Raw genomic sequence first — 18,461 nt, 5'->3', positions numbered from 1 at the left:
CACGTGGTAGTGTATACAGGCCAATCCCAACCTCTCAATTCACCCCACTCCCCCTTCTCCACCAGTCCGTGCCCACATGCCCCTTCTCTACATTTGTGTCTCTATTTCTGCTTTGTAAAATAAGATCACCTATACCATTTTCCTATATTCCACATACATGTATTAATATATGATACTTTTTTTCTTTCTGACTGACTTCACTCTATGACAGACTCGAGGTCCATCCACGTCTCCACAAATGTTACCCAATTTTGTTCATTTTTATGGCTGAGTAATATTCCCCTGCAAATACGTACCACATCTTCTTTATCCATTCATCTGTAGTTGCACATCTAGTTGCTTTCATGTCCTGGCTAATATAAATAGTGCTGCAATAAACACTGGGGTGCATGTGTCTTCTGGAATTATGGTCATATGGTAGTCCTTTCTCGGTGGCTTTCATTTGCAAATATTTTCTCCCATTCTAAGGTTGTTTTTTCATCTCATTTATAGTTTTCTTTTCTGTACAAAAGCTCTTAAGTTTAACTAGGTCCCATTTGTTTATTTTGTTTTTATTTTCCTTATTCTAGGAAGTGGGTCAAAAAAGATTCTGCTGTGGTTTATGTCAAAGAATGTTCTTCTTATGTTTTCCTCTAAGAGTTGTATAGGTGCCTGGTCTTACACTTAGATCTTTATTCCATGTTGTTTTATTTTTATATATAATGTTAGGGAGTGTTCTCTTTCATTCTTTTACATGTAGCTGTCCAGTTTTCCCAGTACTACTTGTTAAAAGACTGTCTTTTCTCCATCGAATATTCTTGCCTTCTTTGTCATAGATTAGGTGACCACAGGTATGTGGGTTTATCTTTGGGCTTTCAATCCTGTCCCATTGATCTATATTTCTGTTTTTGTGCCAGTACCATACTGTACTGATGACTATAGTTTTGTAGTATAGTCTGAAGTCAGGAAGCCCAATTACTCCAGTTCCGTTTTTCTTTCTCAAGACTGCTTTGGTATCTGGGATCTTTTATTGATCCACAAAAACTGTAAAAAGTTTTTTGTTCTAATTCTGTGAAAAAGTCCATTGGTAATTTGATAGGGAGTGTACTGAATCTATAGACTTATATTAAGGAAATTAAAATGGAGGAAGTCTTGTGCAGACATCAAAAGGAGGAGAGCCAGCCTCTGATCTCCCTGGATACTGCAAAGATTCTGTGCCTGCCTGCAAGGAAAGCAAGTCAGGTGGCACTTTAGATAAGATAGGGAATGGGTCTTAGATTCTCTTAAGCCCCTGAGGGTTAATGGGTCTGGCCAATTCCCCCAACCCCACCTCCCACCTCCAAGGTCTAAGAAGCTGGCTCCTCTGTCCATGGAATCTCCAAGCAAGAATACTAGAGTGGGTAGCCATTCCCTTCTCCAGGGGATCTCCCCACCCAGGGATTGAACCCAGGTCTCCTGCATTGCAGGTGGATTCTTTACTGCCTGAGACTTCCCTACCCTTTAAGACTCACAAGGTGAAACAAACAGCAAAAAGTTAAAGTAAAACCACAGCTGCATTTTTGTAGACAAATTGATGATGATATCAATTGCTGCTTGGGATTGTAAGTGGGAGCCCCCAAAACTACAATCTGAAGTCTCACCCACAGGGTAGACACACCACCTAGGACTTTTTTCCAATTAGGACTCCAGATTGCTGTTAATGAGGGACTTACCAGCACTGTCTAGGTCTGGAGGTTGGTTGACCCAAATTTGGTGATGTACATACTATTACTTTTCTCTTTGTTTCTATTTCTCTTCTTTTACTGACTGAATACAGAAATTAAGTCAAATAACCTTCTATTAAATACTGAAATTGTTTGTGTGATGTGTGGTTTCTTTGGTTAATAAATCCTTCAAAACAAAAATGAAGGTAAAACTTTCATCAAAACTACTGCTTTAGGTAGTATAGTTGTTTTCACAATATTGATTCTTCCAACCCAAGAACATGGTATATCTATCTCTCCATCTGTTTGTGTCATCTTTGATTTCTTTCATAAATGCCTTATAGTTTTCTGAATACAGGACTTTTTCAAGTACCTCCTTGAAAGTAAAAGTGTTAGTCACTCAGCCGTGTCCAACTCTTTGTGACCCTATGGACTACAGCCTGCCAGGCTCCTTTGTCCATGGAGTTCTCCAGGCAAGAATACTGGAGTGGGTTGCCATTCCCTTCTCTGGGGATCTTCCCCACTCAGGAATCGAACCCAGGTCTCCTGCATTACAGGCAGATTCTTTTACTGTCTGAGCCACCAGGGAAGCCTTTTACCTCCTCATTTAGGTTCATTCCTAGGTATTTTATTCTTTCTGTTGCAATAGTAACTGGGATTATTTCTTTAATTTCTCTTTCTGATCTTTCATTGTTAGTATATAGGAATGTAGGAGATTTCTGTGCATTAATTTTGTATCCTGCAATTTTACCAAATTCATTGATTAGCTCTAATTTTCCGGTGGCATCTTCAGGATTTTCTATATATACTCATATCATCCACACACAGTGACAGTTTTACTTCTTCTTTTCAATTTGTATTCCTTTTAGTTCTTTTTCCTTTCTGACTGCCACAGTTAGGACTTCCAAAACCATACTGAATAACAGCAAGAGTGGACATCCTTGTCCTGTTCCTGATCTTAAAGGAAATGCTTTCAGTTCTTCACCACTGACGTTTGCTGTGTGTTTGTCATGTATGGACTTCATCATGGTGAGGTGGGTTCCCTCTATGCCCACTTTCTGGAGAGTTTTTATCATAAATGGGTGTTGAATTTTGTCAAAAGCTTTACTGCATTTATTGGGACGATCCTTTTTTTTTTAATTTAACTTGTTAACATGGTGTATCACACTGATTGACTTACATATATTGAAGAACCCCTGCATCCCTTGGAAAATTTCACTTGATCAAGGGTGTATGATTCTTTTAACACGTTGCTAGTATTTTGCTGAAGATTCTAGCAACTATGTTTATCAGTGATATTGGTCTGCAATTTTCTTTTTTCGTGGTATCTTTGGTTTTGGTATCAGGGAGACGATGGCCTCACAGAATGAGCTTGGGAGTGTTCTATAATTTTTTGGAAGAGTCTGAGAATGATAGATGTTAGCTCTTCTCTAAATGCTTGATAGATTTCACCTATGAAGCCATCTGGTCCTGGACTTGTTTGTTGGACAATTTTTAACTGCAGTTTCAATTTCATTACTTGTGATTGGTCTGTCTATATTTTCTATTTCTTCCTGCTTCAGTCCTGGGAGACTGCACCTTTCTAGGAATTTGTCCATGTATTCCAGGTTGTCCATTTTATTGGCATAGAGTTGCTTATAGTAGTCTTTAATGATTCTTTGTATTTCTGGGGTGTCAGTCATAATTTCTCTTTTTTCATTTCTAACTTTATTGATTTGAATACTTTTTTTTTTTAATGAGTCCGGCTAAAAGTCTATTGATTTTGTTTCTCTTCTCAAAAAACCAGCTTTTAGTTTCATTGATTTTTGCTGTTGTTTTCTTCATTTCTATTTTATTTACTTCTGCTCTGCCTATGATTTATTTCCTTCTACTAACTTTGGGTTTTGTTTGTTCTTCTTGGTCTAGCTGCTTTAGGTATAATGTTAGGTTGTTTACTGGAGATTTTTCTCATTTCTTGAGGAAGAACTGAATTACTATTAGCTTCCCTCTTAGGATTACTTTTACTGCATCCCACGGTTTTGAGTCATCCTGATTTCACTGTCATTTGTTTCTACACATTTTTTTATTTCCTCTTTGATTTCTTCATTGATCTCTTCATTATTCAGTAGCCTATTATTTAGCCTCTAAGTGTTCGTGTTTTTACAGTTTCTTTTTTCCTGTAATTGATTTCTAATCTCACGGTGTTGAAGTCAGAGAACATGCTTGATACACTTAAATTCACCAAGGCTTGATTTGTGACCCAAGATATGATCTATCCTGGAGAATATTCCATGTGCGCTTGAGATGAAAGTATATTCTGCTGCTTTCAGATGGAATGTCATGTAAATATCAATTAATTCTATCTGATCTATTGTGTCATTAAAGCTTGTGTTTTCTTATTTATTTTCTGTCTGGATAATCTGTTCATTGGGGAAGTGGGGTATTAAAGTCTTCCACTATTATTGTGTTGCTGCCATCTTCCCCTTTTAGGGCTGCTAGCATTTGCCTTATGTATTGAGGTGCTCCTATACTGGGTACAGAAATATTTATAATTGTTATATCTCCTTCTTGGATTGATCCCTTGATTATTATGTAGCATTCTTGTTTCTTGTAAGTCTTTAAAAGTCTTGTTTATCTGATAAGAATATTGCTACTCCAGCTTTTTTTTTTTTTTTTACTTCCATTTGCATGGAATATCTTTTTGCAACCTCTCATTTTCAGTCTGTGTCTCTGGGTCTGAAGTGGGTCTCCTGTAGATAGCATATATACAGGTCTTATTTTTGTATTCATTCAGCCATTCTACTTCTAATCAAAACATTTCTGCTTGAGTTTTTTGTTTTCCTCTTTCCTCTCTCCTTTATATCCCTTTTCTATCTTCACACACTGGTCAAATCTTATCATCATCTTGTTGTTAGTAATCCATAAAAAGTTTCTGAAAAACATTTTCACTATTCAAACACAGTCTAGCTATGTTGGAAAATAACCACAAAAGATGTTATTGATAACCCAAACAGAAGAAATGAAAACAGAAACTACCACTTGTCATTTCATAAAATAAAAAACTCCACGATAAAATAGATTTACCTGTTTGGAAAGATCATCATAAAACCCCCAAAAGAATAAATAAACATGAACTGAATAGCTTTGGCAAATTTCAAGTACATGTGGAAACAGTTAAAGTCAAGCACTAGATAAAAATTATTTTTCTGCTATCAAATGACAATTTACAAATACAACCATTATCTTCTCCAAAATCTCCTACCCAGCTAACACCAGCTAATTTACTCACTTGATCTGAGGATCTGCCCACTGAGGTCCAGCCAAGACAGAAACTGCAGTGTATTCCACAGGATTATAGTCATGCCACTCAACAAGCCAGCCCACTTTATCATTGGGAACCTGGCTGCGCTGAACTTTTGAACCTGGGTAAGGCGATGTCCGAGCCTTGTTGTGGGAATTCTCTATGGCACCATTAAAACCAGACATCATGTTGGAATTAACATGAAATCTGCAGGATGAAAGTGAGTTTCTGAGAGGGGAAAAAAAATAAAAATGTTTTATGTAAGTACAAAATACTTAAATTAACTTAAAAACCTAATTCACAGTCTCCAAAATACAACTTTCCAATTTCAAAATCAGAAAATCCTAATTTGATGCATACTAGAATAAAGGTCCAATATCTGTGAAACTGTTTATAAACATAAAAATATTGCTAAATCTTACTAACTGAAACTTACTCACAGAGTTTATTTTAGCTGAGAAAAAGGGACAGAAGTTTACTTTTGTTAGCACAAATGTTGGAGAAGATAATTTTATAATAAAAATTCAACCATAAAAACAAATGTAAAGAAAGACTATTAAAGCCTACATGAAAGAATCCATTTTAAAAAATAATAATAATCTAATGATCTAACACAGCAATCCCCAAGCTTTTTGGCACAAGGAACTGGTTTCGTGGAAGACAATTTTTACACCGATCAGGGTGAGGGGGCAGGGATGGATAATTCAGGCCCAGTGGTAATGGGAGTGACTGAGGTGGGAACAGTTCAGGTGGTAATACAAGCAATGGGGAACAGCAAGTGAAGCTTGACTTGCTCGCCCACCACTCACCTGCTGTGTGACCCAGTTTCCAATGGGGCCCAGGGGTTGGGGATCTCTGGTCTAACATACATATGTAAAAAATGGATGACAGAAATAGCACAAAAGAAGAAAAGGAAATGGAGATGTACTGTTATTAGGTTCCTACACTGTACTCAAAATAATGTAATAGCACTTGAAGCCAGACTCTGAAAGATGTACATTTTATAAACTTTAGAGTAGGGCTTCCTGATGATCCAGTAGTTAAGAAACCACCTGTCAATGCAGGGGACATGGGTTCAATCTCTGGTCCAGGAAGATTCCATATGCCATGGGGCAACTAAGCCCATGCTCTGCAACTACTGAAGCACACATGCTCACAAACCACAGCTACTGGGCCCATGTGCCTCAACTAGTGAAGCCCACGCACTCCAGAGCCTGTGCTCTGCAACCAGAGAAGCCGCCATGATGAGAAGCCCAGGGACCACAACTAGACAGGACCCTGCTTGCTGCAACTAGAGAACACCTGCATGCAGCAACACAGACCCAGTACAGCCAAAAATAAACGTAAATAAAATAAACTTTTTAAAAAAGCACTTTACAGTAAAGTAAGTGTAGAGCTAAAATAATTAGATAGTATATACATAAAAAGGCAAACAAAAAACTGAAACTTAACCTTTACACCATAACATACACAAAAATCTTTCATTTCTCCTCCTGACTAAAAATTTAAATGCCTTCTCATTATTCTTAAAGATCAAAATCCCTAATGGCCCTAAGTTAGGGTCTCTAGTATGACAGAGGGGATGCTTGAACAGGTCCCTTCTGTTCTCACAATAACAATTAGCCCTACTTGAAATCAATGGCCAATGGGAAAAACACTAACTTGATGGGGTGTTGAAATAAGTCAAATTCATGTGATATCATACATACACTGAGAAGTATACAGCAATGATTCCTGAGGATTCCTTATAAGAATATACGATCAGAGTCTAGATATAAGGAAACACAGGACACATTCACAATAAGGGATATCTTACATAATAAAGGTCCATACTTTTTAAATCGCTATGGTCGTGAAAGATAAAAGTTGAAGGAACTCATCCAGATAGAGAGCATGAAAACTAAGTGCAATCAATGATCCTGGGTTATCTCATGAATCATTTAAAAAAAAAAAAAAAAGGACAAGTATTGAAATGTGAATGGGGTAGGATAAATAATTTTTTTAAAAAACTTATTTACATGCAACAAGGAAAAGCTTAGGAACAGATGGCTTCACTGATAAATTTTATTAAACATTTAAGGAAGAATTAACACTGCTGCTGCTGCTGCTGCTAAGTCGCTTCAGTCGTGTCTGACTCTGTACGACCCCATAGATGGCAGCCCACTAGGCTCTTTCTGTCCCTGGGATTCTCCAGGCAAGAACACTGGAGTGGGTTGCCATTTCCTTCTCCAATGCATGAAAGTGAAAAGTGAAAGTGAAATCCCTCAGTCATGCCTGACTCTTAGCGACCCCATGGACTGCAGCCTACCAGGCTCCTCCACCCACGGGATTTTCCAGGCAAGAGTACTAGAGTGGGTTGCCATTGCCTTCTCCGCAAGAATTAACACTAACGCTCCTCAAATGCTTCCCAAAAAAACTGAAGTGGAGTGAATACTTCCAAATTCTATGAGATCAGCATTATTACCCTGATACCAAAGCTAAACAATGATATTACCAGAAACTACAGACCAATATCCCTGGAAAATATCAATGAAAAAATCCTCTACAACATAGCAGTGAACATGACTTCCTTGGTGGTGCAGTGGATAAGAATCCACTTGCCAATGCAGGGGACACAGGTCTGATCCTGTGAGATTTTGCATGCCAAGGAGCAACGAAAGCCCACGAGCCACAACTACTGAACCCACAGGCTACAACTACTGAAGCCCGTGCACCACAACAAGGGTGCCCCCACTCACCACAACTAGAGAAAGCCCACGCACAGCAACAAAGACCTGGCACAACCAAAAATTAATGAATAAATAATTTTTTAAAAAAGACAGTAGTGAAAGGATTTCAGCAACACATTAAAAGGATTATACATCATCATCAAGTGGGATTTATTCCTGAAATTCAAGAACAGTTCAACATACAAACATGAACCAATATAACATATCACATTAAAAGAATGAAGGAAAAAAGCATGTGATACTCTCAACTGATGCCCAAAAATGTCTCTGTCAGACAAATGCTGTATGATATCACTTACACGTGTGAAACCTAAAATATGACACAAACAAACATATCTACTAAACAGAAACACACTCAGTCTTGGAGAACAGACTTGTGGTTGCCAACGGGCAGAAGGAGGGGGAGAGGGAAGGAATAGAGCTTGGGATTAGCAGATGCAAACTGGTATATATAACATGGACAAACAACCAGGTCCCACTGTATAGCACAGGGAACTATACTCAATATCCTGCAATAAACCATAATGGAAAAGGAATAAGAAAAAAGATATATATGTGTGTGTGTGTGTGTGTATACAGGCCGATAGGATAGAATAGAGAGTCCAGACACAAACCCTTACATATGGGAGGGGGAGGGAGGTGTGAGGGGGGTTCAGGATTGGGAACTCATGTACACCCGTGGCAGACTCATGTTGATATATGGCAAAACCAATACAGTATTGTAAAGTAAAATAAAGTAAAATTTAAAAAATAAATAAGTAAATAAATATTTAAAAAAAAAAAAGACTGTTAGGAGCTAAAAAAAAAAAGCCTTACATATATAGTCAGATGATTTTCAAAAAAGGGTGTCAACTCTCAAAAGGGCAAGGACAGTCTTTCCAACAAATGGTGCTGGGAAGGTTAGATATCCACATGCAAACAGATGAAGATGGACCCATACCTTACATATACACAAACATTAACTTGAAATAGATCAAAGACCCAAACATTAAGACCTTAAACTATAAAACTCTGAAAAGAAAACAGAGGGAAATTTCATGACATTGAATTTGGCAATGATTTCTCAGATATGACTGAAAGCACAAGCGACAGAAGAAAATCGTTAAATCAGACTGTATCAACACTAAAACTTCTGTGTATCAAAGGACACAATCAATGGAGTGAAAAAAGCAAATCACAGACTATACTGTAGATGACATTCAAAGGGTTATAACTATAATATACTGAGTTTGTATAAACTGACAAAGGCTGAACTGGAATAGGAAATTGGGCAGATTATGACCAAACAATCAAAAAAAGCAGATCCAACTGGCTAATAAACATAAAAGACAGCTATAACCACTAGCAATTAAAGAAATGAAAATTTAAGTAACCTTAAATTCATTTTTCCATCTAGACTGACAAACCTTTAAAAAGGTAACACCATCTCCCATACATTGCTGGTAGAGATGTGAACTGCTACAGAATTTCTATTAAGTAAATTGGCAATAAAGATGAATATACTTACATCCTGCAACTCAAGTAATTTCATTCCACTAATCTACCCCGTAAAAATGAAATAACCAATTATACATACAAAAAGTGTTTATTTCAGCAATGTTTAATGAGAATTAAAGGAAATGCCCAATAATGTAAGAATGGCTTAATAAATATTAGAACAGCTACACCATGGGATGACTATTAAGTAGCTATTAAAAATAATGACATCAAGTGACAGTATTTTATGATATTGTTGAAAATGAAAAGCAAGATGCAAGAAACTGTGTACTGTGTATAATATGATCCCCTCTTACACAGAAATGGTAGAAAAAATAAAGAACATATATTTAAGAGTATGTACATAATGTATTCATTTTTTCACTGCTGCCATAACAAATTTTCACAAATTCAGCAGCTTAAAACTATACAAATTTATTACTTTATTATCTTTATCTCCAGGTCAGAAGTCAGACAAAAGTCTTACTGGGCTAAAACCAACATATACACAGGGCTGCAAGACTTTCATGTAGCCCCAAGGCTTTCATTCAGATGTCACAGAGAGATCAGAAGCTGATCTAACAGAGCTCAGCACCACCAATCCCAATGTAAATCTACTTTTTACTTCTGTTTTATTATTTCTTAGCATGGTTTATTTTCTAAACAATTTTATTTTCAATCAACTTCAGAACAATTAAAGGACCTGCAGTTCTAAGAAGGAAAATAAAAGTTAGTCATGTCCGACTCTTTACGACCCCAAGTTCATAGTATTACAAGCCTATTTTGTGAAACAAGGTCTCTTGTTTCTCATAAAACAAAAATCTCAACCAACCAACCAACCAACCCTTACACCTAAAGGAGCTAGAAAATGAAGGACAAACAAAACCCAAAACTAGTAGAAGCAAAGAAATCATAAAGACCAGAACAAAAATAAAAGAAACAGAGACTAAAAACCAACAGATGAATGGAACAGAAAAGAAAGCCCAGAAATGAACCCACACTTATATGGGCAATTCATCTACAACAGAGGAGGCAAAAATACACAATAGGGAAGGTAGCCTTTTCAACAGATGCAAAAGAAACAAACCAGACTACTCTCGGACACCATGCACAAAAATAATTTCAAAATGAATTAAAGACTTAAATGCAAGACCTGAAACAATAAAACCTCTAGAAGAAGACATAATCAGTACATTCTTTGACACTGGTCTTAGCAAGATTTTTTTGGGTATGTCTCCTCTGGCAAGGGAAACAAAAGCAAAAATAAATACATGGGACTGCATTAAACTAAAAAGCTTTTGAGCAGCAAAGGAAACTACCAACAAAACAAAAAGGCTGCCTACTGAATGGGAGAATATACTTGCAAACAATATATCAGATAATTGGTTAATATCTAAAACATACAAAGAACTTACATAATACAACACTAGAAAAAAACAAAGAACTCAACTTAAGAAATGGGTGGGTGGAAGCTCCAAATACATATGTTTTTGAAAGAGGACATAGAGATGGCCAACAGGAACATTAAAATACGCTCAACATCACTTTTCACTTTCATGCATTGGAGACGGAAATGGCAACCCATTCCAGTGTTCTTGCCTGGAGAATCCCAGGGATGGTGGAGCCTGGGGGGCTGCCGTCTATGGGGTCGCACAGTCGCACATGACTGAAGTGACCTAGCAGCAGCAGCAGCAGCAGCAACATCACCAACCATCAGTTCAGTTCAGTCGCTCAGTCGTGTCCGACTCTTTGTGACCCCATGAATCGCAGCATGCCAGGCCTCCCTGTCCATCGCCAACACCCAGAGTTCACTCAAACTCATGTCCATCAAGTCAGTGATGCAATCCAGCCATCTCATCCTCTGCTGTTCCCTTCTCCTCCTGCCCTCAATCCCTCCCACCATCAGAGTCTTTTCCAATGAGTCAGCTCTTTGCATGAGGTGGCCAAAGTATTGGAGTTTCACCTTCAGCATCAGTCCTTCCAGTGAACAATCAGTGCTGATCTCCTTTAGGACAGACTGTTGGATCTCCTTGAAGTCCAACGGACTCTCAAGAGTCTTCCCCAACACCACAGTTCAAAATCAATCATCAATTCTTCGGCACTCAGCTTTCTTCACATTCCAACTCTCACATCCATACATGACCAAAGGAAAAACCAGAGCCTTGACTAGATGGACCTTTGTTGGCAAAGAAATATCTCTGCTTTTCTATATGCTGTCTAGGTTGGTCATAACTTTCCTTCCAAGGAGTAAGCGTCTTTAATTTCATGGCTGCAATCACCATCTGCAGTGATTTTGGATCCCCAAAACATAAAGTCTGACACTGTTTCCCCATCTATTTCCCATGAAGTGATGGGACCAGATGCCATGATCTTATTAGCTTTCTAAATGTTGAGCTTTAAGCCAACTTTCTCACTCTCCTCTTTCACTTTCATCAAGAGGCTTTTTAGTTCCTCTTCACTTTCTGCCATAACGGTGGTGTCATCTGCATATCTCAGGTTGATATTTCTCCTGGCAATCTTAATTCCAGCTTGTGCTTCTTCCAGCCCAGTGTTTCTCATGATATACTCTGCATATAAGTTAAATAAGCAGGGTGACAATATACAGCCTTGACATCCTCCTTTTCCTATTTGGAACCAGTCTGTTGTTCCATGCCCAGTTCTAACTGTTGCCTCCTGACCTGCATACAGGTTTCTCAACAGGCAGGTTAGGTGGTCTGGTATTCCCATCTCTTTCAGAATTTTTCACAGTTGGTTGTGATCCACACAGTCAAAGGCTTTGGCATAGTCAATAAAGCAGAAATAGATGTTTTTCTGGAACTCTCTTGCTTTTTCCATGATCCAGCAGATGTTGGCAATTTGATCTCTGGTTCCTCTGCCTTTTCTAAAACCAGCTTGAACATCAGGGAGTTCATGGTTCACATATCGCTGAAGCCTGGCTTGGAGAATTTTGAGCATTAGTTTACTAGCATGTGAGATGAATGCAATTGTGCAGTAGTTTGGGCATTCTTTGGCATTGCCTTTCTTTGGGATGAGAATGAAAACTGACCTTTTCCAGTTCTGTGGCCACTGCTGAGTTTTCCAAATTTGCTGGCATATTGAGTGCAGCACTTTCACAGCATCATCTTTCAGGATTTGAAATAGCTCAACTGGAATTCCATCAGCTCCACTAGCTTTGTTCGTAGTGATGCTTTCTAAGGCCCACTTGACTTCTCATTCCAGGATGTCTGGCTGTAGGTGAGTGATCACACCATCGTGATTATCTGGGTTGTGAAGATCTTTTTTGTACAGTTCTTCTGTGTACTATTGTTACCTCTTCTTAATATCTTCTGCTTCTTTTAGGTCCATGCCATTTCTGTTCTTTATCGCGCCCATCTTTGCATGAAATGTCCCTTTGGTATCTCTAATTTTCTTGAAGAGATCTCTAGTCTTTCCCATTCTCTTGTTTTCACTATTTCTTTGCATTGATTGCTGAGGAAGGCTTTCTTATCTCTCCTTGCTCTTCTTTGGAACTCTGCATTCAGATGCTTATATCTTTCCCTTTCTCCTTTGCTTTTCGCTTCTCTTCTTTTCACAGCTATTTGTAAGGCCTCCTCAGAGAGCCATTTTGCTTCTTTGCACTTATTTTCCATGGGGATGGTCTTGATCCCTGTCTCCTGTACAATGTCACGAACCTCATTCCATAGTTTATCAGGCACTCTGTCTATCAGATCTAGTCCCTTACATCTATTTCTCACTTCCACTGTATAATCATAAGGGATTTGATTTAGGTCATACCTGAATGGTCTAGTGGTTTTCCCCACTTTCTTCAATTTAAGTCTGAATTTGGCAATAAGGAGTTCATGATCTGAGCCACAGTCAGCTCCCAGTCTTGTTTTTGCTGACTGTATAGAGCTTCTCCATCTTTGGCTGCAAAGAATATAATCAATCTGATTTCGGAGTTGACCATCTGGTGATGTCCATGTGTAGAGTCTTCTCTTGTGTTGTTGGAAGAGGGTGTTTGCTATGACCAGTGCATTTTCTTGGCAAAACTCTATTAGCCTTTGCCCTGCTTCATCCTGCACTCCAAGGCCAAATTTGCCTGTTACTCCAGGTGTTTCTTGACTTCCTACTTTTGTATTCCAGTCCCCTATAATGAAAAGGACATCTTTTTTGGGTGTTAGTTTAAAAGGTCTTGTAGGTCTTCACAGAACGTTCCACTTCAGCTTCTTAAGCGTTACTGGTTGGGGCATAGGCTTGGATTACCGTGATACTGAATGGTTTGCCTTGGAAACGAACAGAGATCATTCTGTCATTTCTGAGATTGCATCCAAGTACTGCATTTTGGACTCTTTTGTTGATCATGATGGCTACTCCATTTCTTCTAAGGGATTCCTGTCCACAGTAGTAGATATAATGATCACCTGAGTTAAATTCACCCATTCCAGTCCATTTTAATTCACTGATTCCTAGAATGTCAACATTCACTCTTGACACCTCCTGTTTGACCATGTCCAGTTGGCCTTGATTCGTGGACCTGACATTCCAGGTTCTATGCAATATTGCTCTTTACAGCATCGGACCTTGCTTTTATCACCAGTAGGAAGTAGCCTAACTGCCCATCAATAAGTGAATGGATAAAGATATCATGTACACACACACATAATGGAATATTACTCAGCTATTTTTTTTAAAAAAGAAATACTTCCATTTGTGATGACATGGTTGGACCTAGAGGGTATTATGCTAAGTGAAATGTCAGAAAAGAGAGAAAGACAACTACTGTATGATTCTACTAATATGCAGAATCTAAAAAACAAAACAAATAAACGTACCAAAACAGAAACACAGTCATAGATACACAGAACAAACAGGTAGTCGCCAAAAGAGAGGATAGTAGGGGGTGGAAAGAAGTAGTAAAGGGATAAGATTAAGAGGTACAAACTTCTAAGTACAAAATAAATGAATCATGTGTATGAAATGTAAGATGTGGAGAATAACTGTTATCCCTGTATGGCAACATATGGTAACTAAACACCCTGGAGATCTTGTTAAGATGTATGGAAATATCAAATCACTACATTGTATAACAGGGAACTAACATAGTGTTATACAGGTCAATTATACTTCAACAAACAAACTAACTCATAAAGGTTGTGGAGGGGAGGGGGGCACTGAGTAAAGGTGGTCAAAAGGTACATATGACTTTCTGGTTATAAGATAAATAAGTACTCGAGATATAATGTACAACATGTACAACTTGATATATACAACAAATACTGCTCTATATTATATATAAAGTAAATCCTAAGAGTTCTCTTCACAACGAAAATTTTTTATTCTACTTCTTTAATGTTGTGTCTATAGGAGATGACAGATGTTCACTAAATTTATTGTGACAGTCATTTCATGATGTTTGTGTTTCAGATCACTATGATATACACATTAATCTTATACAGTGCTGTATATCAATTTTATCTCAATAAAACTGGAGGGAAAATAAATTTTATATTACAGGTAAGTAGATTAAAACCAAATCTATATACTAAGTCTTCAAACAAACAATTGAATTTTTGTTTTTATTCTGTTTGTTACATTTTATACATAACTGCATTATACAACAAACTTTACTTTTATACCTTCATAGTCAAGGAGAAGACTCTTGAGAGTCCCTTGGACTGCAAGGAGATCCAACCAGTCCAGCCTTAAGGAGATCAGTCCTGGGTGTTCATTGGAAAGACTGACGTTGAAGCTGAAACTCAGTACTTTGGCCACCTCATGCGAAGAGCTGACTAATTTCATTGAAAAGACCCTGATGCTGGGAAAGATTGAGGGCAGGAGGAGAAGGGGCCGACAGAGGATGAGATGGTTGGATGGGATCACCGACTCAATGGACATGGGTTTGGGTAGACTCCAGGAGTTGGTGATGGACAGGGAGGCCTGGCATGCTGTGGTTCATAGGGTTGCAAAGAGTCAGACACAACTGTGCGACTGAACTGAAGTCAAATCAGAGTCAAATCAATTCTAGTAAAAGTATTAGAAGCCTTTATCAAAATTTCCCCAAGATCTCCTTTACTCCTTTGATACTCAAACCATTCTTGCTTGAAACATTATGCTTTCATTGGTTTTGTCAACTTTAAAAAAAAAAAAAAAAACACAAGAGCATTATGTCTTTTATTTTCCACATACCAGTCCCTCTGTGCTTTGAGGAAAGTAACAAAGGATTCTATCTGCTTTTTTAATACTTTTTTTTTTTTAACAAAAAAACAAAAGTTTCAGCGTCACAGCAAAATTGTGCAGAAAATAACAGAGCTCCCATATAACCCCAGCTTCCTCACCACAAACACAAAGAGCCCCAACACCACCACCAACATGCCCCACGAGAGTTACATCTGAAATAAAGTGAAGTCGCTCAGTCGTATCCGACTTTGGACCCCATGGACTGTAGTCTACCAGGCTCCTCCATCCATGGGATTTTCCAGACAAGAGTACTGGAATGGGTTGCCATTTCCTTCTCCAGGGATGTTCCCAACCCAGGGATCAAACCCAGGTCTCCCACATTGCAAGCAAACGCTTTACTGTCTGAGCCACGAGGGAAGTTAATACCTTTGAAATAAGGGGGCCGAAACATCCTACATGAGCAGTGGGACAGTAACCACAGAAATCAGCCCTCTCTCTCTCCCCATCCTACAAACAAAGTCTGCAGTACTTGCTGATCCCCAGGACAAAACCAAAATGTAAAGAAAAGGGCTAGAACCTCTGTGGTCAATTAGGTATTAAAGAACACAGCAGAAACTTCGGCTTAATATCTGTACAGTTCACACTGAGGAAATAAAGTTGAGGCAGCTACAGTCAGCAGGGAAATTGTTCCACAAGTGTAAAGTCTGGACCAGAAGAGGAAGGGGACGTTTCCAGCCTGTCCACCTGCTGCAACTTGCTCACACACCCTCAACCGAAACCTTCCAGTCCAGAGGGCTATCACTGGAGTTGCAGGGGGTGGGGGCGGGGGGGGGGGGGGGGAGATAGAAGAAAAAAATGGAAGAAATAGAAGAAAATTTCCTTGTGTCTAATGAGGTGACAAAAGTAATTAAAAACACACACACTCCTAGAGGCAGCCTCACAACACTTGTTTATTACTCAGTGCCTAGCATGGGCATGGTACCTAGGACATGTGTTCAGAAACCAGGAGAAAAGAATAAGAGGAGACAGTATGAGATACCACAAATCCCTAAATTTATCCAAGGCAATTTTTTTTAAAGAGGTAAAGAATAAATATATACTGAAATGGAGAAGTAGAGAAATGACGACTTGCACTTTCCATTTTACACCATTTAAACGGTTCGCTATTTAAACTCTCTGGGGACAAACAATGTTAGTGACTCACGGAAGACGACAAATTTCAAGTATCGTAAGAAAGCGTGCCACCACTTGCTTTTCTCAAAAGGCAGGTAAAAAATTTTAGAGTCTTTTTTAAAAAACGTGCGTATGTCTGTAAAAAGCTGGGGCCCAAGCGGAGCCTCCTCAAACCACCCGACCAGAAGCTGGATCCCAGCCGCATCGGAAAGACTCGGGAGAAGGAGTCAGCACTAGAAGCGGGAATACCTGCACGCCGCGACGCTGCAACCGCCCAAGGACTTGACAGTCACAGAGGCCAGGGCGACAGAGAGGGACACGGCGGCTAAAGTCTTCCCCAGGAAGCCTCCGGCCATCAGCGGCCCGCGGAAGATTCGCGGAGCGAGGTAGCTCTTAGCTTGAGCCGCAGCCTCCACCTGCCCCACAGCCCCGAGCCCCGAGTGTCCAGCGGGTACTGGGACCGGGCAGCCTTCCGGTTCCGGAGAAGAAGTAGCTACGTCAATCTCATTAACACACAGCGACTAGACACCCTCCCAAAGTAACAGCCCACTTCAAACCCCCAAGTGACGCGCAAGGTACCAGCTCCAGTTGCCTGGAAAACAGCCGCCGCGGCCGTAATGCCCGGCTGCGTGACGGCACTTTACGACAGCGCCGCAAAGCGAGGAGGTGCGGGCTTCGTAGCGCCGACTTTCTTCGGCTTCTCATTCATGTGGATCCGGTGATGATGAGGGCGGTTGGACAGGGGTCTCGGGGTACCATCGAGAAAGCGGTAGGGAAAAGGGAGGATGAAAGAAACCGAGAAGTTGGAAAGGAGAAGAAAAAGGAAGGGGATTAAGAAAAGTGTGCCCTCCTTTTTTTTTATTTTTTTCCCCGGGGAGGAAGGGGTTACAATCCAAGTCATATCTGATTACAAGTGGTTACAGGGAAAGGAGGTAGGTGACAGACTTGGAATTCCCATATCTGAGGCTTTTCAATTCCTTTTTTACCAAGATGTTCACATCATGGGTAAATTTCACGAGGCTTTGACGTGTGTGGCCTTAGCAAACCTGCGGAGGAGTAAAACCAGCTGTGATAAGCACACAGCGTGGAGGAGGGACAAGGGCAACATCTGATTTATAACTCCAGAGGCAGCGATTAGCCGAACCGGAAATTGTAAGTCAACATTGTTCAGAACAGTGTGTAATGCGATTTTTGTTTGACACTTGGTTTGTCATTATCTTTTTTTAGGTCTGAAATGATAAGACGCAGTTCAGTTCAGTTCAGTCGCTCAGTCGTGTCCGACTCTTTGCAACCCCATGAATTGCAGCACGCTAGGCCTCCCTGTCCATCACCAACTCCTGGAGTCCACTCAAACTCAACGTCCATCGAGTTGGTGATGCCATCCAGCCATCTCATCCTCGGTCGTCCCCTTCTCCTCCTGCCCCCAATCCCTCCCAGCATCAGAGTCTTTTCCAATGAGTCAGCTCTTCGCATGAGGTGGCCAAAGTACTGGAGTTTCAGCTTTAGCATCATTCCTTCCAAAGAACACCCAGGGCTGACCTCCTTCAGAATGGACTGGTTGCATCTCCTTGCAGTCCAAGGGACTCTCAAGAGTCTCCTCCAACACCACAGTTCAAAAGCATCAATTCTTCCGCGCTCAGCTTTCTTCACAGTCCAACCCTCACATCCATACATGACAACTGGAAAAACCATACTAAGACACAGTAGTTAAATATATTTTTTAATATATTTTTAATATTCTTTTTCAGTATAGTTTATCACAGGATGTTGACTGTAGTTCCGTATGCTGTACATTAAGGCCTTGTTTTTTTCTTTATTCTAAATGTGATAATTTCTATCTACCAACCGCAAGCTTCCAGGAGCAAGTCTCTTTTTCCTCCCCTACCCCTCGGTCACCACAGATCTGTTGTCTATGGCTCTGCTTCTGTTTCATAGATTCCTATGTGTCATTCTTTTAGATTCCAC

General features: G+C 39.6%; 1 protein-coding gene and 1 long non-coding RNA gene across 3 annotated transcripts in view; one reads left to right on the top strand and one right to left on the bottom strand.

The window, feature by feature from the left end:
- LOC138442724 (uncharacterized) overlaps window positions 1-14,636 on the top strand; it is a 45,096-nt gene extending 30,460 nt beyond the window's left edge. Inside the window, exon 6 of the long non-coding RNA XR_011257861.1 lies at window positions 14,571-14,636. This is a non-coding gene — a long non-coding RNA (uncharacterized lncRNA). The remainder of the gene's footprint in view (window positions 1-14,570) is intronic.
- NUDT9 (nudix hydrolase 9) overlaps window positions 1-17,131 on the bottom strand; it is a 40,426-nt gene extending 23,295 nt beyond the window's left edge. The window contains exons 1-2 of one of the 2 annotated variants that reach the window (XM_069594685.1): window positions 16,746-17,131; window positions 4,951-5,190 (exon numbers count right to left, since the gene is read on the bottom strand). In XM_069594685.1, coding sequence (XP_069450786.1) covers window positions 4,951-5,190; window positions 16,746-16,852 — 347 coding nt within the window. In that variant the 5' untranslated portion in view covers window positions 16,853-17,131. The remainder of the gene's footprint in view (window positions 1-4,950; window positions 5,191-16,745) is intronic. The other variant, XM_069594686.1, reaches the window with a different exon arrangement.
- Window positions 17,132-18,461: the final 1,330 nt, after the last annotated feature.

The sequence above is a fragment of the Ovis canadensis genome, chromosome 6 (assembly GCF_042477335.2).
Source record: "Ovis canadensis isolate MfBH-ARS-UI-01 breed Bighorn chromosome 6, ARS-UI_OviCan_v2, whole genome shotgun sequence".
Lineage (NCBI taxonomy): Eukaryota > Metazoa > Chordata > Mammalia > Artiodactyla > Bovidae > Ovis > Ovis canadensis.
The sequence above is the reverse complement of the archived record's forward strand: the minus strand, read 5'-3'. Positions and strand labels throughout refer to the sequence as shown.